The following is a 27,808-nucleotide window of genomic DNA, read 5'->3' on the forward strand; positions in this document are numbered from 1 at the left end:
CGGAAGCGGAAAAACAATAAAAATAATATGTTTTCGTGTTATAACTGGAAGTCGTTATTATTTCTAGTTGCATTCATATGTTGGAAACGTTTTACACTATTTTATGTGTTGTTGTGATGAACATTTAGCCTGTCTCTGAAGAGGAAGAGGAGGGGCTGAAACCTTTGCAGCACAGGATCATCATCATCATCATCACTGGACATGTGTGTATGTGATGGTACTGGACAAAATACGGAATATTTCAACCCTGACTTGTTTTAACTTGATTTTTTGGAAATTGATACAAAGTTTGGAGTTTTTTGGGGTTTTTTTCTTCATCTGAGGAGATCAGAGTTAGTGAAACCAATGCTATTTCTAAGATCTGTGTTTTATTGATACTTCTCTGAGGATTGATCCCTCAGCCTCAGTAAAGATGGAGAGCAGAGTATTCCTGTCCTCTCTGGACCACTTCATGCTCAGCCCACTGGTCTCGTGGGTACGATTCTTCACTAAAGTCTGATTTATTTATTTTTTTTACTCTCTTAAAGTCCATCTTATGTGTGATTTTCATTTTGAATGCGTTCATCTTCAGGTGAAGACTTTTGTTCCATGTGATGGAGGCATTCATTTGGATTTCTCTGAGTTGCTGGATGGAGTGTTTCTGAATGACATCATGAGCCAAATGTAAGTTTTGCAGCTTCTGTTGTTGATTTGTCTCATTTCCAGTCAAAGGCTGATTGATCCATAAAGTGTCCAGATGGACATCATCCAGATTAGTGGCGTTAGTGTTTTTAATAGCTTTAATATGGCATCTGTCTCATCTACAACAGGAAATGTTTTACTTTACTGTAGTTTGTGTGTGAAATAATATAACACACAATGAATATTTTCTCCTTTTTTTACTGATTCATCACTGACTAACCGTCTGCAGACATTAACAGTGATGCTATTGTCAGTCTGCAGTGATAAAAAGGGGTGTTTGGTTTTAACTGTGGGTGTTTTGGGTTTTTGCTTTTTTTTTTGTTTGTTTGTTTTTTTTTTGCAATACTTGAAAAATTCTCCAAAACATTTTATAAATAGCATAAAAGTGAATTATATCATAAATGTACAACAGCCTATGAAAAGGGACACCATAGTTTAACCCTTACATAACTAAGTCAAGCACATTCTGCAGTGTTGGGGTCAATTACATTTTTTAATTACATTTTCGTCTTCAATTATCCATGTTTGATTATAACTCTATTTCGATTAAGGTTAAAATTAAAATGATTATTTTCCCCTTAAAGTCAATTAAAATTGCGTTCTCAATTTCTAAAGTTTAATTACAATTGTGGCTTTCATCATCCATGTTTAATTACAACTAATTAAAATTATCATTTTCCCCCTTAAAGCCAATTACAGTTACATTCTCATTTAATAAAGTTCACTTACAATTAATTACAATTACTGAGCCACTAATAAATAATAATTTTTTTTTTTTTAAAAAAAGCCCATAAAATGTATCCTTCATCTTGCGTTAGCTTTCTGTTAGCATCAAATAAAAACAATAATAACAGGTTTGTTTTGACCCATATTAAATATAGAAAAAATATCAGCAGTTGTACAATTTGTTTCTTATCCATTGGTTACTTTGTTAGGCTTCTTCATCCATAAAAATATAGGTTTTAATATTTTATTAATATTACTTGGTGAGGGCGTCTGAGCCGTTTCTCTGTCAGTTTAACCCTCAATTAAATTTGATTTAAATGATAAACTCAAGAGAAGTAAAAGGTAGTGGGAAAACTTGATATTAAACATATATTAATAATAGTGTAAGCCATAGAACTGTAAAATGGTTTGATTAAATTTAACTAAATTATAGTTAATAATACAGTAAATTATAGTTTTTATAGAATTTGAGTCAATTATCTGAACTCAATTGCAAACCAATTATGAATACAACGGCAACATATTTTTCCAATTTAAAATTGTATTTACATCATAATTGTAATTAATTATCCTGCAGATTTGTTTTTTTTTGTTCCTCCTCATTTTTTTAAACAATGCACAGACTTTGTTTTCATTCTTAAAATGAAGGAAAAAAAACATCTTACGTCACTTCTTTTTAGATGTTCTTTAAATTAAATATATGATCATCTGTAGAAGTTTTGTTTAATAAGAAATTGCTTTGGTTGGTTGTAAATAATGTATATATATATTACGTCCATGTATGTATCTTTTATTGTCATTATCTTAAATATAACGAGGACTATGGATGGAAAGTAGCTCATGGATAAATCTGGCACTTTTACACAAAGTATTGTATTGTTTTGTTTTAATAATGTGCACTTTCCTCTACAAATAAACAAATAAAGTAAAGTAAACTTTTTAAAAAAAAAAAAAAAAAAGAGTTTTTTTGACATTTAAAAAAAAAAAGACATTAATCTTTTCAGTCAGACAGTCTGGATGTGCCAAACCGTGAAGGAACGTCATTCTGTTAAGATGCTATTTAGGAGATTATGATCCGCTGTCCTTATGGTATGACAACGTTACCCTCTTTGACGAACACATTCAAAATGTTAAATACATCTATACACACACACATTAAATATTTAAGACTTTCTGAGTATTTATTACAGTCGTCGTCTAATGACACAGATTGACAAAGTGGTGTAGAAGAAGAAATACTGATGACCCAGTGCACGTGTGGATAATTCCGTCTAGCGTCTAGCCACCCCAAGTCTGCAGAGTCCGTTCATCCCACTTATCCTCAAACCAGCTCCAAACTGCAAAACAATGCAGCACCAAAGGGAGGATTTAGGAGGCGGGATAATCCCAGGGTTTGGGAAACCCTGTGGGATTAGAGTGTGATGCTTAGTGCCAGGGGGACACAGATGGATGGAAGTGGAGAACCTGGACAAACAATAACACGGAAAAGGCCTGGGAATGAAGATTTTCAATATATGCTGTGACGAAGTAATCAATTGGTGTAAAAAAAATGTCAATTTAATCTGTTTTTTCAATTGCAAAACACCTTTGGCTTCTTTCCTCTGATAGGATTTTTTTAAATTAATTTGTTTATGTATTAATTTTTCCTTTTTTCACTGATTTATTTGATATTTTATGTATAAAACTTGTAAAAAAAAAAAAAAACTTTTGAATTTACAGAAACCCTGCATCTGCTGCTCTCTGTGTAAACAAAGTGAGCAGAGATCCAAGTCAGAAGATCCACAACTTAAACTTGGTTGTTCAGCAAATCAAGGCTTACTACCTGGTAGGTGTTCCACACTTTGCTCCACACGTTTTTAATCCATGGGGGGTTTTTACGCAAACCACCAAAGCTGCTTAACATTCAAGCCGTTTCCACATTAGATTGGATTTAGCATCAGATTGAAACCTTTAGTAGAGCCAGTTTGATTGGTTCAGATGTCCAATTTAATTTTATATCATTAAAAAAAAAAATGTTACCAATCTATTAAAATATTATCAAGTGCTGTATGTTTGTAATGTAGGCCTCGCAGATCAATCGATCGCATTGCATTGTGGGATGTGGAGTCTCATAGATGGATTTTACTGCATTCTTACCATAATTTCTTGTTTGCCCAAAAAACTCTTCATATTTTTAAAGAATTATTCCCCAGCTGTTTGGTTTCTCCATGTTTGTGATTGGTCTGACGCTGCAATCTCCCCCTGTCACAGAAGCGCACACGTAGCCTGGCTGAAATCTCCTGTCTTAAGTGAACGTGTTTATATCCTGCTTCGTAGTACAGCTGCCCTCTGACGGAGGACGTTTGGTTAGGTGAAGCTAACGGAGAGATATCCCAGATATACTTATCCGGCTTCGTAGTACAGGCCCGATAAGTTACAAAACCGGCCGATATTGAATGTCTTGTCGAGTGAGGTGATATCACGAGGAATACTGGGAACAAATCGGAACAAAAATGGTATCTGTCCTTCTTGTCTGGGGAAGTAACACAAAAAATCACAGTAAGAATGAAGTAAAAACACTTGATCTATGCGTCTGTTTACAGGACTCCACATCCCATAATGCAATGTGTAAAACTTGTGTTTACAGTTGAGATTAAAGCAAACTTTTGAAGGTCAATTTCAACCTTTTACATCTTTTTTGAGCAAGTGATCTTTGATTTATTGATGTATGAGGCCAATACTACAGTATGTCTTTATCTGATAAAAAAAATCATCATCTTTAAATCATCCAGCCCTACCTGTGACCCCAATCGGGTAAAATGTTTACCTCTTTAACCACAATAGGAAAGAGGTTCTGTTATATAATGTAATTTATTTTTATCTCACATTGTTGCTTTCTAATTAAAAAAAAATACGTAAATGTAAGTACTAAAAGTCAAACATATAAAATAACATTAAAATCTATAGTACAGTAGTACTGTACATACTCAGATTGCTCTGCTTTTGTTGGTTTATTCACAAATAAATCTAAATTGTGTTTCTATTCATGCCTTTAAGCAGATATTATGTAATGTACAAACATACATAGTTTCTATTCAAGCTCTAAATCATATCTTAGTATTTATTTCTGCAGGACAACCTGAGACAACTGATCATGTTCCCTCTGCCAAACGTGATGCTTTTGGGAAGAATGCCTTACTGTGGTACGTCTGCATATGAAACGTTACAATCACACAACGTTAGAAACACACACACACACACTTGTCTTTCTTGTCTTTACTTTAAGACGTGTTGAGGTCAGTGTCTCATTCGTGACAGGATCTTTTAGAAGGTTTAATTCAATTACATTCTATCATGTGATAAGCAGTGATGGCTGGGCTTTATCGAGTAGTGACCCATATTCATCTGTCAGTAGACTGCCCTATTTCAATCCGTTTAAAGTTGGGAAGTCTTTTTCTTACGTCACCGTCATTTAGTTTTAGCTCAAATTTTAAAAAAATCAAAACTTTAATCTGTAATCTAAACTCCCTCATTCTTTCGTACCTAAATTATGGCTTGGAAATACGGGGAAACGACTACAAATCCATTCCTCATCCTATTTTCCAACTCCAAAAAAAAGGCAATAAGAATGATCACTAAAGCAGATTTCTATGCACCAATAAAACCCTGTTTTTGTCGAACTAAACTTATTTAAAATCCATGATTCTTGTTGACCTTAACACATTAGTAATGGTGCACAAGGCACATAATCATCTTCTCCCTCCTCACATCCAGTAGCTTTTTGAACACAGGAAAAGTCAATATAACCTCAGAGGAACTGAGATTTTAAAAAAAGGAAAAGCTAAAACAAATTTAAAAAAAAAGTCGATATATTTCTGTAAGAGGTGTTAATCTGTGGAACGACCTGAAAGATCAAATAAAATAGTCCGGGACAGTCACAGCTTTCAAAAAGATGTATAGATCTACTATAATCAATATATATATATATATATATATATATATATATATATATATATATATATATATATATATATATATAAGCTCAGGATGATTAAAGTAGCAACTAATAAAGACTTTAATAGATTCAAAACGAATGAAATGAATTAAATGATGACATGATTTAGTTTAAAAATAACAAAATAAAATGAAGTTTATGTTAAAATAACTATTCTAAATACGTGTGCATTTCTCTTCTGTTGGACACTTGAAATTGTTCGTTATAAATCTTTGTGTTTTTGTCTTGTGGAAGTTTGTAAACATGGATTAGGCATAATAAGTATGAACTTCAGCCTTAAACCCTTTCGGTCATGCTGTGCACAAAATTATGGAAATGTTTCTGTTTAATGTTTAATGGAATGAAATATTAAACTACTACTAATGCCCACAGAGCAGAGCCTGGAAGAAATGAAGAAACTTTTGCTTTTACTGTTGGGATGTGCAGTCCAGGCAAGTGCCACGCATTCAGCTTAATACCATGTGCGTGTAAAATATTCCATTAATTCACTTTATTTACAGTGTGAGAGAAAAGAGGAATACATCGAGAGAATCCAGATGCTTGATTTTGACACCAAAGCTGCGATTGCTGCACAGATTCAAGAGGTGCGTGGCTTTATATTTCTGCTATTTATTTTAGGCCAACAACCTGATGTATGGTATTCCATAAAGGAGGATTAACAAACTCTGAGTCTATCCATAAACTCTGAGTCAACTTACCCAGCGATGGGAAACTCTGGGTATCTGATTCCCTGGTATGAAGTGGGTCAATCAACCCTGAGTATGTAAACCTTGGGTTACGTATGTGCACGCGCGCGATAAAAAGCCATCATCTATGGATCGACGATTACACAAACTACCATGGTAACCACCCGGATAAGAGTGATGGGTGAAATAAGCCGGTGTTTGAGGAATATGAGCCTGTTCTAAAGGTGCGTTCACACTCAACGCCACTTCAGTGACTATATAGTCTTTAAAATCACCCGTAATTAGTCACACTTTTTGGTCATTTCATCACTTTATTGCTTCAGTGACGTGACGAGCGGTGAACATATGAATAAAATGTGTCTGAGGAGACGTGGCAGTAGCATAGGATGGCTGCATAGAGAGACCTCCCATTACACTGGATATTAAGACAGTGACTGCCGCTTGATATCGAATCATTTATATTGATTTTTAATGTAATATTGTCGCCAGAGTCATCTCGACGTCCAAAAAATTTGTCATGAAAAAAAAATTGACCGGGACGCGATGTCGCAACCCATCGCTTTCAAAAGCGGTGTCATAATTCACTGCGCCATCTCAAATGATCATCTCCTCCTTTACATTATCCACAGGTTTGTATCCAGTGACCTTTACTACAGACGTCAGTAGATGTTTTAATGCAGATCAACCTCTCAGTGACTTTCACTTAATGATCTACATCCACAATGTTATAAAGAAAACAACACAACATTAGTAATGATGTGAACACGTCTGTGGTGTGTGATGTTACTAATGTGTTTCAGAGAAAAGTTAAGGTTCATTAAAGTGTTCAGAAACGGAGTTCAGGTGGGCGGAGCCAGGTAGAAACCCAGGGTTTCTTTGATAAAACCTGCCAGTGACCAGGTTTAGTTCAAGGACAATGTTGCCATGGTAACGTACTCAGAGAAGAACATACCTCACGTTTAGGAATGAGATACTCAGAGTTTCCCTCATTTAAGCCTGAACATACTCAGAGTTTGAACATAACCCACTTTATGGAACACCCCTCAGATGCTAACTGTGTTTATTTTTCCCCTTTTTGTTTCCTTTGTTTACCAGCTGACCCACAATCAGGAGAATGTGCTGGATCTGCACTGGTTGGAGGCCACGGAGCTCCATCCTGAGGAAATGGAGGCCTTGAGCAGAAGCATGGCCTCACATCTCAGACACCTGCTGGACCAGAGGGACGCCCACCTGGAGGTACTGATCCATCTTCTGCTGCTTTCAGGGTTGGGGTCACTGAGTAATTCAGTATTCATTACAATGATTGTGTACCAGGGTTGGGGTCAATTATAAGTGCAATCTCGTTATTGATAATTAATTACAATTATAGCTTAATTGTAATTTATTAAATCTGTTGCTGTCATAGTCGTAATTAAATTGTAATTGAGTTCAGATAACTGACTTTGTAATTGTAATAGAAAATTCTATAAAAATGGTCAATTATAATTTAACAAGGTCACCAATAGATTGGAAATAAATTAGATGATAGATAATTGTTTTTAGTGTATTTTACAGCTGATTTATTCTGCGTTATCATAAGAGACGCTAACAGAAAGCTAACGCGCTTTTTTTTTATTTCAGGCTCAGTGATTGACTTTAGTATTTGAGAACGTAATTGTTATTGATTTTCTGAGTATAAAATGGAGTTGTAATTGGAAAAAATGCTGGCAACTGTAATTGAATTGTAATTGAACATGGGTAATCGAAAAAGTAATTGTAACTGAAAAATGTAATTGACCTCATCCCTGTAAAATACACTAAAAAGAAATATTTATCATCTAATTTATTTCCTATCTATTGGTTACCTCATTAGGCTTCATAATCAATAAAAATATAGGTTTTAATATTTTTGGTGTGGCGTCTGAGCCTTTTTGATGTCAGTAAACCTACTTTTTTAAATGGTAAAATGTGGTAAAGCTTGATATGAAACATATTTTAATAATTATTAACTACATATGTGTAGAACTGTACATAGAACTGTAACATGGTTCCCTAGTTTTGTGTTCAATTATAAATGACAATTTTTAAAGGATTTTCATGGCAATTGCAATTAAAAAGTCAATTATCTGAACTCAATGACAATGTAATTACAATTACAACAGAAACATATTTTTTAAGATTACAATTACAGTTTTAAACACCATAATTGTAATTCATTATCAATTGTGGGATTAGAATTGTAAATGACCCCAACCCTGTTAGATGATGAATAATATTTTTTTAGTGTATTTTACAGCTGATTTAATGGTCAATGCTAACATGCTAACAGAACGCTAACACAAAAGGAAGGTTAACATTTTGTGTGTTATTTATTTCAGGTTCAGTATTTGTGATTCATTATAATTTAACTGTAGTAATTGAGAACATAACTGTAATCGACTTCCATGGGAAAAATAATAATTTTAATTTTAATTATTCGGAGAAAATGCCGGTCACAGTAATCGTAATTGTAACTGAACATGGATATAGTTGTAGACGTAATTGTAATTAAAAAATGTAATTGACCTCAACCCTGGCTGCTTTTGTTCTTATTTGTGTTTTTTTTTTTTAATTATTATTTTTCATTGCTTTTTGCAGACCATTGCTGAGCTGATGCATGAAAAAGAAGGTGCTGTTGGCCATCAGCAGCAGGTTGGAACCCAGCAGCACCTGGCAGTGGAGCTGGCCGACTCCAAGGCCAAGATTAGACGATTACGACAAGAGCTGTGAGTAAGAAGGGTTTTTTGTTTTTAACTTTGTTCTGTAAAAAGTGTCAGAATCAAAAGCTTACATTCTAAAAATCATCATTTAAATCAAAATAACTCCAATTTTTACCAACTGTTCCGTGATTATTAATGGTACACTGTATATTTCTAATTTGATTTAATGAATACTTTTTGAGATATGGTCATTTTTGGACGTCCTTATTTTTTTTTCCATTTTCAGCTTCCAATATCTCAGGAATTACATCACTTAACTAAAAAAGGTTTTAAAATATTGCTATAGCTTTTTTAATAATATGAATGAAAAAGAAGACCTTTTTGAAAACAAAGTGATTTTTTTAATTATTATTTTAATTGTGGGAAGAAAACAAAAGGAGAAGAAGAAGAAAAACAAGAACAGGAACTAAAAGCTAAAATATGAAATGGGGAAATTAAATTACTGGTTAGATGTAAGGGTTCTGTAACTCTTTTTCCCAATTAAAAAATAAAAAATAAAAGAAAGTAAATGGAAAATGTTGTGTTTTTAGACGTGATTTTCTTTTATCTTATTTATAGAAATCATTATATACGTGTATATTATATAAAAATTCCTTCATAGAGGATGTGAGTGTGGTGTCGTGGGATTTCCCCTTTAGAGAGTGAATGAGAGGCAGAGAAAAGGGAGACCAGAGGATAATAGATGCCCTGGAGAGTTTGGCCCATTTACTGGTTCTCTATGGCAGGGTCCACTACTGAGCACTAGCACTGACCCACATTTGCTCTATACACACACACACACACACACACACACTGATCCGATCACTTTATCCGTATTTTCCTGTTAGAATGCTCAGCTTTACACACTGTTGTCTAGCAAACATAATATCACATAAAGCTGTTAAGCGTAATATTGAGCTTGATTTTGCACTTTTGAATAAACCTGTGATCATTGGTCGGTTTCATGTTATAGGCTAAAGTGCATCTAAATATCAATGTTTGTATTCATCTATGTCAGAGGTGAAAGTAATAAATTACAAGTACTCGCGTTACTGCAACTGAGTTGCTTTTATAGGTACTTGTAATTTAAAAAAAAAAATTCTAAATCAGTAATTTTACTTGTACTTACGTTAGTTTTAAATGAATTCCATTTCTACACCCAACCGTTACTCAGTAATTTATTATTATTTTTGTTTTAAAATGATTAACGCACCTTGTGAAACTATACAAATAATGAAATAACCAGACAACAATCAAATGCATCACATCATATCCGACCAATCAGATTAAACATTATGCACCGCCCCTAAACAGCATTGAATGGTGGTTAGTTTCTCAGGTTTAGAGTTCATAAGATCACAAGGTATACTTAGACACTGGTCATTATTTAGTTATTTTTTTAAATTGAATTTATTGGTGTTATTTTTATTTTAAAAAGAATTGTACATTTTGACAAACCTTTTATTTTGTACAGATGCCTTTGCGTAAAATAAATTAAATTCCAATTGTGCAAGATGTGGTCTCTTCCTTTTTAAGTTTATACATGAGATGTTTACTGTATGTAAGGGAACCGTAGCAAGATTTATTACCAACAATAAACATGGGGGGGTTAAATTAACTAGTGACCTTTATTTGGAATTCTATTTAATTGAGCTACTTTTTACTTGTATTTGAGTATTTTACGTACGACTTACTTGTACTTGTAGTTGAGTACAATTTCAATAGCAGTATTTCCACTTGAATAGATATATCAGTACTCTTTACATCTCTGATTTCCAACAGTATGCTGGGTGGAAAAAATTGAAAACTATTCTTTTTTCTGAGACATTGTTGTTATTTCTGATTGTTATCACAGTACAACATGCTACATGCTAACCTACTGTGTCTGTTATCTACTCTGACACCAGAGAAGAGAAGAGTGAACAGATCCTGGACTGCAGACACGAGCTGGAGAACCTGGCAACCGTGTCGAAGAGGATCCAACAAGAGGTGTGAAATCTGACGGAAATCTCAACTTCAGCTCCTTTCGATTTGAATAAACATGAAACAATAATATGTATGAAATGCACACTAGCAGGCACTCTGCTTTAGCTTTATTTGATGAATCACATGTTTTTCGTCTAGAACTCCCAGTTACTTGTGGACGCTCGTGCAGCTCGTACCTATCGCGATGAACTTGACGCCCTGAGAGAAAGAGCCATCAAAGCTGACAAACTGGAGAGTGAACTGGGACGCTGCAAAGAGCAACTGCACAAGATGGAGTTCTACAAGGCTAAAGTGGAGGTGCGTTCATGTTGTCTTTGAAGAGCTCTGATTTTACACATTTCATGGGTTTTTAGTCACACTTCTTATTGTCCTTCAATGTAAAGTCTTCCAAGTGTTACATCTGCTGTGTATATTTATATTTCCCCCAGGAACTAAAAGAAGATGTAAGGGTTCTCCAAGAAACCAAAGAGGTGTTGGAGGATCAGCTGGAAGGCTGGAGATCTCGCTCAGATAAAGTTCATCAACTGGAGAAACACAGTCTGCTGCTCAAAGCCCAGGTTCATGAGTTGGAGCAGGTCGGATATGTTCAGCATTGTGATTATATATATAAAATTTCCATTTCACTGATTTTTGTGTTTGATTGTTACAGGAGAGGGAGGTTGATCGGAAACATATGGACGACCTACAGAAGGAGAACTTGGCGTTGTGTATGGCACAGAGGAGGACTATGGAGGAGTCCCAACACTTAGGCTGGGAGTTAGAGCAGCTGTCCAAGACCTCTGACAAGTCTCAAGGTGGGACCAGTGGGAACCTGTTGGTATGGGCTGGTGGGGGGTGTCGTAGAAAAAACAGATAAATGCAAAAAAATCCATCCAACCCCAAAACCACTTTTTCTGCTGACACAAAATGAGTTTTGGTATGAAGTCGTATCTAACATGCAGTCGTATCTGCATGTTGGATATAAAAGAGGCAAATGATTATGTCTAGTGCTAAGCTTAACTAATTAAAAGAACTAACTAGGATTAATTATGGTAAAGTAGGTTTTAAGGCCAAAGTATATTTATGACCTCACCAAAACAACGGTTTACTGTTTGTTTCATGCTCTTAATGATAGTTTTAAATGAATTAATTTATCTTGATGTGTTTGACTAAAGGCCAGCAGACTCTTAGTGAGGAGGTGGTGGAGAGAACCCGGAGCCGGATGCTGAAACTGGAAAAGGAGAACAAAAGTCTCCTGCGGACCATAGAGTACCTCAGAACTGCTTCCAACACTCGTAGTGCACAAACTAGACAAAGTCAACAGCTTTCCTGTAACACCAACGATGTCTCATCCAATGAAGAGCGCCCAGGGTTGGAGAACCACAGTCACGTATCTCCAAATGATTCAGTAACACAGCATCTGCTTAATGGAGACTTGAATTGCCAACTGGACTCAGAAGGTCTTGGGGTAGTTGCCACGAATAACTTTCATATTCAGGAGAAAGGCCAGCGAGAGGATGAAAACAGCAGACAAGTTTTAAAAGAATCACTCTCTGATCGAGAGGTTTTAGAAAACAGCCACAACAAGTTATATAGTGTTGTGGATTCACATGATCAATCTCCCAGCTCAGGCTATGGGAGCATCTTCATGGGTGGGCCAACACGTACCAGCAAACACACACAGCAACTAGAGGCCAAGTGCAAGGCCTTGGACACAGCTAACCAGCATCTACAGACTTCTCTAGACAACACTGGTATGTCAGTCAAAAAAAAAACATTGCTTTCAGTCGCCGTATAAACTCATAACATTGGTAACTTTTCTCACATGTGGCTCTTTGGAGACCGAAAAGTCCAGCGTCTAGAAGCAGAAGTTCAGGATCTGGAAGCGGAAAACCACAGTCTGCAGGCCACCTTGGAGGGACTTCGGATCTCTGTGAGACGCTTAGAGCAACTGGAAACAGAGAAGCAGAGTCTGGAGCAAGAAACTGCAGCTCTGGATAGAGACAAGAGGCAGCTAGAGAAAGAGAATCGACGACTCAAGCAGCAGGTATAGTTAAAAGAACAACCTTTCCTCTGAGATGTAGACGGACTCTCTCATTCCCCGAATGGGTTTCATTCATTTCAGGCAGAAATCCAAGATGCCAACTTGAACAACAGCAACGTTTGCATGGCTGGCTTGGAAAGGGAGATGCGTTTTCTCTCAAAGGAGTTGGAGACGTTGAGGGAAATGTCTGAGAGGGTCAGAGGCCTGGAGAGAGATAACAGAGGACTGAGCAAGCAGGCAGCGATTGACCAAAAGACTCTGTCAACGCTCAGGGAGGTAAGACTAAAGAACAACAACCAAAGGTTTGAAGTTTCTCTTCTGTTTCAAAGGCCACAACACATTCTTAAATTGTAATGTTGTTTATGTCCCCATCTTTGGAAATGGTCAACAGACTTGATTTATATACAGTAGCGCTTTATAACCACCAAGATAGTCCCAGAGCGCTTCACAATATTAGCTCATTTACTCATTCACATTCACACACCAATAAGATAGAACTGCCATACAAGGTGCTAATCAACCATTGGGAGCAAGTTAGGGTTCAGTGTCTTGTCCAAGAACACTTCGACAGCGGTAGTACTGGGATCAAACCCCCAACCTCTTGATCATTACCAGCTGAGGCACGTTCGTCCATCTTTGTCCAAAGCTTTACTCCCTTTGCAATTTCTCAGATGCTGATGGATTTAGTTTTACAATGAAGCTTAATTTCCAACTTTGAGTTTAGTTTAATACAGACATGGGTAATGGGTGGCCCGGGGGCCACTTGCGGCCCTCTGACAAATTTTTTAGGGCCTCCAAATCATAGACTGTAAAAAGAATGGACGGGACAATCTCCCCGGTGGAGTGAAGCTTTTATTTTTAGAGCTCCTTCTGCTGAGTGGCTGCAGTATAGGTCATAAGCCCCGCCTCCTCAATGATAACAGATGGGATGTGGGTCAAACTGTAAAGTTAAAATACTCATCACATAATTTTTGTGATCATTAGTTATTATCACCCTACATTGTGTTAAGTGTTCATTTTTCTGTGAAGTTTGTTTTAAATAAGTTATTTGAGGTTGAAAAACGGGATTTTACATCATATATGACGATGATTGACAGCCGTGGACTTTCCATAGCTCTCTTTGTGAATAGCAGCTACGTCGTGAAAGAAAGCAGAGACGAGTGATTTTCTTCATCTTTAAATAGAGTACGTTTAAATATTTGAGTGTAAATACTGTATATGGTGGTTTTGTATTAACCTCTATGATCTGAACAAGACATTGGTAGAATTTCCAGGGGGAAAGATACTTAAGTTCTTGGCGTAGCTGGGCTGCGTAAGTCATCAGGGCAGTAGGCTAAATGGGCGGGGCGTGTTACCAGGGCTCCTCCCGCCGAACCCTACTGTGCAGACCCTGGCTCCAAATTACATTAAATTTGCAAGATTGAAGTGCCCCTAAGTGCTGTACTTTTTGTTTCAAGAACGATGAGTGGGGACAGCTACAGTGCACGCTCACTGCTCCAAATAAACACACAAAATGACTCTCAAAAGTAGAACACAAATACACAGAGAGAAAACATAAAAAAAGAAATGGCAGCATGATTTTCCAAAATGATTTCAAATGCATACAAAATTAAAAATAAATGCATAAAAGGACAACAAAAGTAGACAAAAATATCCAAAAACACAAAACAGCAACAGAAAGGTGTACAAAAATAAAAACTAAACACAAAATTATTCTAAAAACACCTACAAAAATACAGAAAATGAATTACAAAAACATAAAATAGCAGAAAAAATATACTAAACAACAACAAAAACACACACAAAGCCTTTATTTTTTCCTGTGTTAATGCTCAGATTGGTCATTATTCACAATGCTGTCAGGAATATTGACAATCACATTTTTGTGGCCCCAGCTGTGATAAAAGTAGCCCATCTTTAATCCAATCTGTATATTCATTTGTAAATGTATCTTAGTGTGTTTTCCATTCAATTTAAGTTGGATTAAACAACAAGCCAATAGCGTACTGGTATGAGAAAAAAAGAAACACAGGAACTCATTGTTCAATCGTGAATATTTGACCGTTTTCAGGAGCTGGTGAGTGAGAAACTGAACAGTCAGCAGAGACAAAATGAACTGGAGAGACTTACACATGAGCTGGACATGAAGGGTTTGAACCAAGAAGGTCAACAGTCGGCTGAAGCTGAAACACCAAACGACAGGTGTGAACGCACGGCTCAGAGCGATGTCAATATGAGCATAACCCAAACACGTTTCCTGGTATTTCTTCATGGACTAGGTTCAGGATGCTTGAGTCAGAGTTGGAGTCGTCTCTGAAGAAGTCTCTGCAGATTAAAGATGATAAAATGGCTTCTCTGGAGGCTCGACTGCAGGAATCCTCATCCCTGAACCAGCAGCTGCGTCAGGAGTTAAGGACTGTGAGTCAATTTAAGATGGACAACCTTCACCTGTAGTCATTCCAGAAAGTTCATTTTGTCTTTTTTTTGAATAAAATGTTATGGTTTCATTTATTCAGACAACTTTTTTCAGGAAATTTGCTTTGATCTCTTGACATGTTTCTATTGTTAACAGACAGTCTTCTTCAGAGGCATCTGCTGATCGTTTTGATGTGTCCCCAACTTCCGCGTAATAATTCCAGCAAGTTCATTTTGTCTTCTTTTTTAATAAGTTCCAGAACTATTATTACTTATTAAGAATTATTACGCGGAAGTCGGGAAAACATCAAAGTGATCAGCTGCTGCCTCTGGAGAAGACTGGCCCTTGTTTGAACGTTGTGTAGCCCCCAAAAGTAAATGCACAAAATGACAAGAAACATGCAAAATTGCAGAAAAATACACCAGACAATAAAAATACACAAATGACTCAAAGAGCACACAAAAAAACTAATAAATATACACAATGACAAAAAATATACACCAAAATCACAAACTTACAAAAAAAATACAGAAAGAATACAAAATAACTTCAAAAACACACAAAACAACAAGAAAAATGGGAGAAAAATAATCAAAACAAACATGATATAAGATCAAAAACACAGAAAATGAGCAAGTTCATTTTGTCTTCTTTATTAATAAGTTCAAGCAAGTTCCAGAACGTATTTACGCGGAAATCAAGGACACATCAAAGCGATCAGCAGATGCCTCCGAGGAAGACTGGCATTTGAAACTCAAAACATGTCAGGAGAACAAAGTACATTTCCTGAAAAAAAAAAAACGTTGTCAGAATAAATGAAACCTCAACTTACTTGCCGATAGGTTTGTTAGCACTAGTGTTTACTTGGAACTAACTGTGTTCTTCAGGTGAAGCTGAGCTGTGAGGCTCTACATCAGAGGCTGGAAGAAGAGCAGACGATACTGAGCAATAACTCTACAGGAGAGACTGGAATGGCTGTGAATGAGTGGCTGCGGGAAAGTCAAGAAGCAACGAAGGAGCTGCTGAGACTCAAAGATCACCTCATTGGAGTTGAGAGAAATGTAAGTGGAAGATTTGCTGTATTTATGGCATCTTTGGACCTAATAACTGGAAATAGACCCTCTTAAAAACCAAAATAGTTATAAATATAAATAAATATAAAGTTTATAAATGGAAACGCTTTTTTTCACTTTCATTTGTAAAATCACCGTTATTAAATTATTTCTGCTTCATTGGGTTCAGTTTTTTAAAATAGTTGATGGTTGTGAAGACTTATATCAGTATACATATATTTATGTGGCCCTTGCTGTAATGTTGTGCAGCAAAATGACAACAAAAAACATGCAAATTTGCGCAGAAAAATACACTCGACAATAAAAATACACAAATGACTCCAAAAGCACACAAAAAACTATTAAAAAAAACACACGACTCAGGAAAACAACCAAAAATATACACCAAAATCACCAAGTTACAACCAAAATACACCGAGATGAATCCAAAAACTCAAAATGATAACATAAATGCACAAAGTGATAGGGAAATATACAAAATACCTTAAAAAACACATTAAACAACAACAAAAATGGGAGAGAAATAGTCAAAACAAACAAAATTAGGCCAAAAACCCCACACAATTTGAAAAAGTGACAAAACAAATAACATCAAAATCACAAACTTAGAACAAAAAGACACAAAAATGACTCCAAAAACACAAAATAACTTAAAAAAAACACATTAAACAATAACAAAAATGGGAGATAGTCAAAACAAACACAAAATTAGGTCAAAAACACACAAAAAACAATAAAAAACCACACGACTTGAAAAAGTGACAAAACAAATTACATCAAAATCACAAACTTAGAACAAAAAGACACAAAAATGACTCAAAAAACAGAAAATAACTTCAAAAACATACAAAATAACAAAATGAGATCAAAAACACACAAAATGACTCCAAAAATGCACAAAAACACTTTCATGTTCTTTCCTGAGTTCATTCTTAGCCCTTAGATCAGACATTTACATTTTTCTTTGTCCCTCGCTGTCATAATAGTCGTCCACCTCTGATTTACAGGAACAGGATTAAACCCCATCATTGTTGTTTTACTTGTTTTTTAATCATTCTGCTTTTCAATAACTTATTATGAATCCTGCTAATTGAATCCTGAATTGAGCAGCATTTAAAGCCACTATTCTTCTTTCTTCTGCAGAACGCGACTCTGGAGGCGGAGCGTCAGGCGCTGCACGTTCAGCTAAAACAGCTGGAGAGTCATCGTGACGTCCAACAGGCTCAGATCCTGTCCCTGCAGCGTCAGGCCGCCACGCTGCAGGAGAACAACACCAGCCTGCAGACGCACAACGCTAACCTGCAGGTGTGCACAGGGTTGGGCTCAATTACAATTAAGTAATTGCATCATTGACAATTAATTACAATTATGACTTCATCATAGTTGTAATTGGCATGGAGATTCTATTAAAACTATCAATTATAATTTAATTTTGCGCGAAACAGGGGAACCATGTTACAGTTTAATAACTTACACATATGTAGTTAACAATTATTTAAATATGTTTCATATCAACTTTTCCCACTACTCGTCAGTTCTCTTGAGGATCATTTTACCATTTAAAAAAAAAAAAAAAACTGAAATTGAGGGACTCGGACGCAAACTCCAAAAATATTAATACTAATATTTTCATTGATTAGGAAGCCGAACAAGGTAACCAAGACATATGTAACAAATTAGATGATATATAATATTTATTAGTGTATTTTACAGCTGATTTAAGACATGGGTCAAACTGACCCATTGTCATAAGAGATGCTAACAGAATGCTAACGCAGGAAAAAGTTATATGGGGTCATTTATTTCAGCCTTGCTAATTGTAATTAAATTATTCTGAAATTCAGTAATTGAGAACATAATTGTAATTTTCATCGAAATTGGAAAACAATACCAGTCATCGTAATCATGATTGACTTATAATTGAACATACAGTAGATAATGGACAAAAAACATGCAAAATTGCAAAGAAAAATACATTCGACAAGAAAAATACACAGAAATGATTAAAAAAACACACAATGACAAAAAACATACATTAAATTGATACAGAAATTACAAACTTACAAGAAAAATACACACAGATGACTCCAAAAACACAAAATGACAACAAAAATGCACAAACTGACAGGAAAATACACAAAATAACTTCAAAAACACACAAAAAATATACTGTCCGTCTTCCTCAGCGGTATCATCTGATTGCGTTCATGTGTCCTTATGAGTTCTTTTTCTTTTTTTTTTTATGAGTTTTTTCCCTGCACAGAAAGCAATCAGTAGATGCCTCTGAGGAAGACTGACAGTTAGCAGTCGAAACATGTCAGGAGATCAAAGTCAATTTCAAAGTAAATTTACTGAAAAAAAAGTTGTCCAAAAGAAACCGTAACATATTATTTCAAAAAAAGAAGATGAAATGAACTTGCTGGAATTCCTATGTTGGGAACGTTTATCAAAAGCTGTTTTTGCTGACTCGTAACTAAATTTGCTGTTTCTGCAGGTTGAGAAGTCGACCCTGAGCTCACAGAGCGCCGCCCTCATGGCCCAGAACAAACAGCTGCAGCAGCAACAGTCAAAGACCGAGAGCAACCACGACAACGTGGTGCGTGAGCGCGAAAACCTGCGTGGAGTTCACGAGCAGCTCCTACGAGATCACGAGCGGCTGGAGATTCTGCACGAGCGACAGTCCATGGAGTGTGAGACGCTGATGGGAAAACACGGCTGTCTGAAGAAGGCCCATCGCACCCTGGAACTGGAGCATCGCACCCTACAGGACAGGTAGGAGTCAGAAACTAAAGAAATCCCCCAAAATCACCATCGATTTCCTGCTGGTTGAGACATGTTATGTATTTTTGATATATTAGAAAAGATAATGTTCTCAGTGAAAGGTGACACTGCTAGTTTGTTTGTAAATGGAAACCTTACCACCTACTGCCTCTCCTGCGTGCTACCCCAATATGTTTTTTTTTTTATTAATTAAATTATTAATTTATTTACATTTATTTTACAATTATTTTATTCATTTTATTCATTTTATTCATTTATTTTTCTACTATTATAGTTGTATTAGCATGATTTGTTCATGTTATCACTACGAATGCCACTGTTTACCACATTCTCTTAACTCATACTATATTACATACAGTATATATATATTTCCTGTGTATGTATATGCATATGTTTGTGTGTATGTATATACATTATTATTACATTTCATGTTAGAGACACTGTTACACTGTTCTTGTTTTTTTACCCTTGTTTCAGGACCTTAGGTTATATTTTTACTTTAAAAAAAAAAGAAAAGGATGGGCAATATGTGTATTATATATCATCTTTGTATTGTACTATCCCAAATGAAACCCTAACCCTAACCCTAAAATACAAATTTAAATTAAAAAAAAAGAAACTAAGAGGAAAAGTGACTATCAGGAAAAGCACACGCTGCATTCATCCACATGTTATGTTTGTGCATCTTTATAAAATGTTCAGGCACAACAGCCTGTTGAAAAAACAGACCAAGCTAGACGAGCATGAGAAGGCTCTGAAGGAGGAGCAGATGCGGATGGTTCTGGAGAGAGAGCAGCACAGAACAACTGCTGCAGAATGCTGCAGACTACGGGACGAGAAGGACTGGTAAAAATTCAGGAATTACAGTTACAATGAAAATTACATTTATTATTTTCCCCTTACAATTACGTTCTCAATTACTAAAGTTTAAGAAACATAACCCCATGAAACGCAACCTTTGTCTTGTGTTAGCTTTCTGTTTGCATCTTAACTATAATATATTATATTATATTATATTATATTATATTATATTATATTATATTATATTGTTGTGTTGTGTTGTGTTGTGTTGTGTTGTGTTGTGTTGTGTTGTGTTGTGTTGTGTTGTGTTGTGTTGTGTTATATAGCACCTTTCATACATTGGGACATGTAGCCCAAAGTGTTTTACAAGAATTTTTGAATTTTTTTTCAACTTTGGAGGTCATGATTTTTTGAATATGTCAAAAAGTAATACGTAACATGGTTCTCCAGGTTTGCGTTTAACTGAATTGTAAATGACAGTTTTTATAGAATTTTCATTCCAATTACAATTACAGAGTCTATTATCTGACAGCAACAGTTTTTTTTTCTCAATTACAATTAAAAATCCATCATAATTGTAATGAATTACCCATTATAATTGACCTTTACCCTGACAGACTTTGAGAAAGGCCACTTTATCATAAGCTCTCGTCCTGTGTGTCTCAGGCTGAACCAGACGTATCGTCAGCTCCTCAACGACAACGAGTCTCTGACGGTGGAACACAAGCAGCTGAAGAGCCAGCTGAACGAAGCCAAGCTGGAGAACACCTGGCTCCAGGCCGACTTCTCCAAACTCAAGAAGGAGTTTCAGCAGCTGGACATCACCTCTACAAAGCTCACCAACCAGTGTGAGGTATGGACAAACTGGGTCTAAACACATTCAGGTGGATTGGGTGGAAAAGACTAGTTACAGCAATAATGTGCCCTAGTGTGCAAATACACATATAGATTATATATAAAATATGTAAAGCACGGATAACATCAAAGCAATGTGTGACAGATATCAGTCCCTGCAGGATCCTGACTTTAAATTTTCTTGATTTTGGGTAAATTTTTATTAAATTTAGGGGAACATTTTTAAATAATTTCATGAAAATGGCAGGATTTTGGAAATGTTTAAGTTTCTTTTGAACAATTTGAGGTTTAAAATGACTGGCATTATGTTATATCTACAAATTGATAAATGAGTAATTTGCACAATGATTAAAGTGTAATCTTAATAATAACAATTATTATTATTGTTGTTGTTGTTATCATCATCATTATTATATTATTATCATTAGTATTGTCATTAATATCATTATCATTATTATTTGATTATTATTATTACTTTTTACTTTTTCCTGCGGGCCGAATTGGATCCCCTAAATGTCCAAATGTGGCCCCGGGCCTTGAGTTTGAGCATTTATTATTCTGTTTTATTGTTCTATTTTATTGTTCTATTTTATCGTTCTATTTTTATTGTAAAGTGACCTTGGGGGGCTTGAAAGGCGCTTTTAAATAAAATAAATTATTATTATTATTATTATTATTATTATTATTATTATTATTATTATTATTATTATTATTATTATTATTATTATTAATATTATTATTATTATTAATATTATTATTATTATTATTATTATTATTATTGTTGTTGTTGTTGTTGTTGTTGTTGTTGTTGTTGTTGTTGTTGTTGTTGTTGAGGTGATAAAGTCTCTGTTTCCTCCTCAGCTGCTGAGTCAGGTGAAAAGTAACCTGGAGGAGGAGAGCCGCCACCTTCTGACCCAGATCGAGACGCTGATGATGCAGAACAGGGCTTTACTGGAGCAGTCGATGGAAAGCAAAGATTTCTATCACGTTGAAGAACGACAGTACATGTAGGCACAGGCTCCCAGTCACAGAATGAACTCAAACTTTTTAATGTAATCTGTCTCTCTGTGTCAGTGATAAACTTAATGATCTGAGGAGGCAGAAGGAGAAGCTGGAGGAGAAGATAATGGACCAGTACAAGTTTTATGAGCCGTCTCCTCCTCGCAGGTAACGCTGCAGCACCATGTGACACAATTGTTTAAGATACTGGACAAATGGTGTCAGTAATCCCTGATAATAATAAGACAAACTCTAGATATTAATCATTTTGAAAAGGATTTTTTTTTTAAAGAAAGTAAAAAAAGACACATACATGTGGTTCCGTGATTATTCAAATGGGAAACTGTACATTTTTTGTTTGATGGGATGAAAACTTTTTGAGATTTGGCCAATTTAGTGATGGAGGGTACGTGTCCATTTTCTTACATTTTCAACTTCCAATATCTCAAAATCCACATCACCTAGAAAACTGAAATTTGGTGTAGCAATACAGCTCCACCTACTCTCTCTAAATATATAAAAACATCCTCTATACATTCTATCTGGTGGACATTCCAGCACCTCAAATCTGGAAAAAACTTTGTTGGGGTTTTGGGCTTGAACATGTTTGGGTCTTCAGTAAACAACTTATTATATGCGTCAGCTTCCTGTAATTTGATCATCTTAGAGCTATGAACATAGACTGTTCACATCACTAATGATTAGTCACATATATGTATTGGTTATTGGGTCACACGTTCTTGAAACTTGAAAAAAAAATTACTTTTTACTACATTCATTGGCCCATAACTGCATGTGGGAATGTAAGAAAAAATCTGATTTTTGTTTTAATTTATAGTATAGAAAATACTCTTTCTTGGGATGTAAAACAATTTTTTTTTATGCAACTTCATTTTTATTTTTGACCCCAAATTTGGGTTATTTTACCACTCGCCTTTATTGAAAATCCTTTACATGAGGTCATTGTTGCTTGGTTCTGTGTCTTATAATCATTTATTGTTTATTAGTTTTTCACTAATGACATAAAAAAATATGCCAATTGAATGATTGTTATTATTATTTATTGGTAAAAAATTCAGAATTTTTTGAGACCGAAGTATTTTTGCAATTTGTTGAAATGACGTAGAATGACCGACGTATATGATAATATCTAGCATAATCAATAAAAATCTTTAACCAATCATCTGTCTATATGCACAGCAATGTTTTTTGTTGTTTTCAGTTTAAAAAATTGTAAAAATCAAAGTCATTGGTTATTATTTGTCATCTGTGATCTCCTGCATGTTTTTACTGCACACGAGCCGTCGTTTCTCTGCATCCTCCGCAGGCGTGGGAACTGGATCACTCTGAAGCTGAAGAAGCTGATTAAATCCAGTATCCGTGAGCCCGGTGGGCCCGAGCCTCCACCCACCTCCGCTGATGCTGCCCACCTCTCCTGTCACGACAGCACTTCCATCCTCAGCTCTGAGGGCTCAGCCGCTGACGCCCTCTCACCACGGCGTTGCAACAGTGAGTTTTGTTCCTCTCACATTCAGCAGATCCTCGTCAGAGCCCACACACACATCATTCAGCAGTGTGTGTGTGTGTGTGTGTGTGTGTGTGTGTGTGTGTGTGTGTGTGTGTGTGTGTGTGTGTGTGTGTGTGTGTGTGTGTGTGTGTGTGTGGGGCTGCCAGCTCGTAGGAAGTGCACAGAAAGGTGTGGGTTAACCAACCTTCAAATTCAGCTTTAAAATTTTAAATAACGACTCACAAACAATTCAATATATTTGTTTGATTATCATTGGCTGGTTTGCACAAATGACCATACAGTTTGTTACTATGTCATTCAAAGTTATTGTGCATTAAAATGAAACTATCTTCAAATAGCATTAACCCTCCTCTTATCCTGGGGGTCAATGTGACCCCATTCAATGTTTATCATTCAAAAAAAAGTATTTTTTTTTGCTTCATATTTTGTAACTTTTCCTAATTCAATGGGTACAATCAATTAAGCACAAAATTATCATGATGATATTTTTGAATGTGTGGAACTGATCACATATTGCACGCAAAGGTGTGTAAAACTTGTCTGTGTGTGTGACCATTGTGTGACCTGACACCCCCACACCAGCAGGTGCAGAGTTGATACTTTTGAGTTGATGCATGGCATTGAGGGTGGTGGGGGTGGTGGGACGACAATATTCTTATGAGAATTCCCCACTCCATGGGCATGAGTGGAATAGGAAAAAGTTTGCTGTCAGTGAGGTTTTGGAACAGCTCTTTCACAGTGAAAGTGAAACAGTTGTGTTTTTATTGTCGTCTGTCATTTCCTTTGATGCGTAAAGTGTTTGAACTTTCCTCCTTTGTCCTGAGTAACCCACCTTGTGTCTTATCTCTTTGTATTTGTTTCCAATCCCCTTCCTTTGGCCCAACTCTTCCCAACTCTCCCCTGCTTACCGTACTTCCCTCTCTTGGTTCTCATCCCTCCACCTGCTCCACACACACGATGATAAAAAAGCCCCACGAAAAATATTTCCCTGTACCAGGAAGAGGTTGAAAGACAGAAACAGAGTCAAGTCTCTCTTTCGTCGATCTCTGTGTAAGAAAGCCTGGTCAGCGTTTATTAACACTTTGAAATAGGGGTGTCCTAATCCGATATTGATGACGGATAACGGTCTGATATCAACCTGATATCTTTTTATGCTTTCACACCTTTTTTAACTCAAAGAAATGCAGTTGGACAAAAATATTTAGGTATTGCAAAAGGTGTCATTGATTTGATATTAATATCAGATATTGGCCCGATATCAGAAAAAAAGAAAAGAAAAAAACAGTATCGAAATATATTGGCCTGCATGTAAAATCTCCAATATCAGCAAACCTAATATGTTTTTATTTGATTTATTTTGGTTATTTTTCAGGGTCTTCAATTTTCAAAATATGATTTATTCAAATATATATATGTATAAAATAAAGATGTGTATAACTCATTGGTTAATAATGAATACGTACTGTTGCTGACTATTTTTTGCCATTTGAATAATTTATTCGTAGTGATGTTGTATCAGATCGTTAATGGTCAATATTTGCACTATTAATATCGGGACATCCTTTAAATTCACATATTTTTACTAAAATAGCCTTTGATGTGCTTCAGCTTTTGCTAATATGCTAACATGATACGGTTAAAAGAAAAGCTTCCTACCATCCTTCTCACACCAGAGAAAACTACTGTTGATATCTATTACCATTGATATCTTTTCATTTATAGCTAATAATACAAAATTATTATCTAACAACAATCTTTCATAATCGCCATGGTTATTTTTACCTTCCGTCAAACACCCTCTTCTCCCACTCCTCCATCCCACACCACAGCCTTGAGCAGCTTATCCTTTCCTCCGGCCTCCTTTGAGGCGTGCGGATTGGCTGAGAGCTCAGAGCAGCTGGATGGGTCAAACGTTGATTTGGAGAAGAGTCGAAATGACCCACTGACCTCATCTCCTACCACCACCTCCATCCTGTCCATGCTCCATCGTCATCACGACACCATTCAGCCATCTGGCCATCCCAACAGCACCACTGACACTGTTTCTGATCTCTCTGAGCTCCTGGTAACAGGTAGAGGCATCCACTGTCAACATGTAGGCGTATGGGTTGAGTTTTCATTTGGTGATTTTAATTGTGAATTTGGTTTTCGTGCCCCACAGGCAAAGATGGGAACCACAGCGCAGTGCCGTCAGGATGTGACAACGAGCAGCAGAATCTAGGTAAAATCTGCCTGCTTGTACAGATGTGCCCCCAGCTGAGGAATTAAAGTAAATCCATCAAAGCACAAGCATGACCTTGTTTCATATTAATCTCAGCGCTGATCCCAAATCCCTACCACTGCTAGAAGAGAGACTTGACTCTGCTGCTCCCTGTTGGCCATCATTGATACTGTTGTGACGTTTTGGAATAATGAGACGGAGTGAAGCTTTAGGGTTGCTGGTCAGATGCGGACACAGGGTTTATTATGTCAACGGGTTTGGGGGAACAGACTGGTCTGGGATTTGGAGGTTAACCAGCTTTCAGTGTGTGTGCTTCAGTGAATCTGCTGCTGTTCAGTGCTCTCAGTGTTATGTATGTTGCTGATAGCGGTAGTCATGACATAGCAGCGCCTCTTCAGGCAGAGGCCCTGGTTGTGTGCTATCAGTGTACAATTGTATCTGGCCTGCTTAGGGCAGTCTGACCAGAACTGATCAGGAGAGAGTTCTCAAATTACATAATTACATAGCAATAGTCAAAACATAGCGAAGCCTTCTCAGGCAAGGCCTGGGTGTGTGCTATCAGTGTACGATGGTATCTGGCCTGCTTAGAGCAGTCTGACCAGAAAAGACCAGGAGAGAGTTCTGTAATAATTAGATAATTACATAGCGGTAGTCAAATCATAGCGGAGTCTCCTCAGTCAGAGGCCTTGATGTGTGCTATCAGCGTAGTCAAAACTGAGAGATGCGTACAGAGGGTTTATTGTCAAAGGGTTTTGGGAACTGTCAGAGGTTAACAAGCCTTCAGTGTGTGTGCCTCTGTGAATCTGTTGCTGTTAAGTGCTCTCAGTGCTATGAGAACCATAGTCATAACATAGAGGAGCCTCCTCAGGCAGAGACCTTTGTGAATGCTATCAGTATACTTTGGTATCTAGCATGGCAAGAACTGACCAGGAGATAGTTCTGTAATTACATATCAGATAGCATCCTAACTTCGACTGTTTTTTTTTTTTTCAGGGTTGAACGCGTCACAGAGTCGAGCTCAGAGTGAAAGCAGTGGCGAGTTCAGCCTGAGCCTGGAGAACGAGCCGTGGTCGAACCGCAGCAGTCCTGTTCAGCCCCCTCCATCCCGCTCTTCCTCCCTGTCCAACCATCTGCCCAGTGAGGCCTCCTCCTCCCCCCAGCATAACCCAAAGGACAAAGCTAATTCCATACCCGCTGCTAACACACACAAGTCAGACGCTCGGGACGTCTTACCTCACGACCTGTGGCTCACAAGAAACACGAAAAGCATCCGAAAGGGGTCGAGAAGAGGCAAAGTGACCCATCAATCGTCTGATTCAGGCACTATTGGAAAAAACCATAACATGGACTCAAACTTGAGTGTTAGCCAAGCCGAAGCCACTCGAGCGTCTGCCTGTTCGCCAATCACAGTGCTCTACGTCCAGGGCAAGTCTTCGTCAATGTCCGGCTGCCTCAACTGTTTTTCCACCCCTCTGGGAAAAGAAGGGAAAGGAAAAGGAACCAAGGGTCCCAAAGGTCTCCCAAGAGCCAGTAGCGTCATTTCTACAGCCGAGGGCTCATCTAGACGCTCCAGTATCAGTAGTGTCAGCAGTAGCAGTAGGGTAGTACCCAACGCAGACCCACTCTCAGGTCGGGACTTGAAAGACTGCAACAACCAGACAGAAGCAGACGATCCAAATCCGCAATCAAACCGAGAGGCAACCAAAAACGAACCCATTCCTCCCACCAAGCCTCCCAGAGACCCATCAGCCGTTGTCCTCACAAACACAACAACCACAGCTCCGGTGCAGGAGGAGTCGCTTTTCGAGTCTCTGTTCACATTTAACTCCGTCTTTTCTAACACTATCTTCAGTGACTCTGTCGTGACGGCCGTGACTAATCTGGATGTGTTTGACACCAACCAGACTTTGATCTGTCCAAATATATCAGTGGCAAAAAGACGAGAACCTGCAGAAGAACCTCCACAAACAGTAACCGAAGAGAAAAATGAGCTGAGGGCAAATGTGGGATAAACAGCCATCACAGTTTCCTAATGGTCCCATTAAGGCAGATAGAGACAGGTTAGGTTTCATCCTCGCAAATAAAGCACAGATTTAAAATAGTTTTGAAGTATCTCAATTATAAATATCCAAACATTTACCAAAATTACTTTGACAAACCATTATTAAAATATTCCCTGAGAAAAAAAAGTCTGAATACTAACCCAATGTCTCTTTGTTTTTTCTTTTAATACTTTAAAATAATAGCCAGCCTTTAGGTTTACATCCTTTTTGCCAATAAATCTTTACATCGATGCAACATGTTTAAGAATATTCCCTCTC

The 27,808-nt window shown here is 36.8% G+C and overlaps 1 protein-coding gene across 1 annotated transcript; it reads left to right on the top strand.

Moving 5' to 3' along the window:
- LOC114469014 (girdin-like) lies at positions 1-27,799 on the top strand. Its single transcript, XM_028456234.1, has 29 exons — positions 1-475; positions 572-663; positions 3,127-3,232; positions 4,520-4,589; positions 5,774-5,832; positions 5,902-5,985; positions 7,183-7,323; positions 8,704-8,831; positions 10,712-10,793; positions 10,929-11,087; positions 11,219-11,365; positions 11,440-11,584; positions 11,945-12,523; positions 12,611-12,816; positions 12,895-13,089; positions 14,885-15,015; positions 15,093-15,231; positions 16,117-16,290; positions 17,446-17,607; positions 18,797-19,074; positions 19,786-19,929; positions 20,551-20,737; positions 21,601-21,746; positions 21,814-21,906; positions 23,066-23,247; positions 24,236-24,316; positions 25,096-25,338; positions 25,428-25,487; positions 26,481-27,799. Exons 1-29 carry the CDS (start codon positions 413-415, stop codon positions 27,497-27,499), a joined length of 5,295 nt encoding a protein of 1,764 aa, XP_028312035.1. The 5' UTR covers positions 1-412; the 3' UTR covers positions 27,500-27,799.
- The last annotated feature ends 9 nt before the right edge of the window (positions 27,800-27,808 follow it).

The sequence above is a fragment of the Gouania willdenowi genome, chromosome 1 (genome assembly GCF_900634775.1).
Source record: "Gouania willdenowi chromosome 1, fGouWil2.1, whole genome shotgun sequence".
Classification (NCBI taxonomy): Eukaryota; Metazoa; Chordata; class Actinopteri; order Blenniiformes; family Gobiesocidae; genus Gouania; species Gouania willdenowi.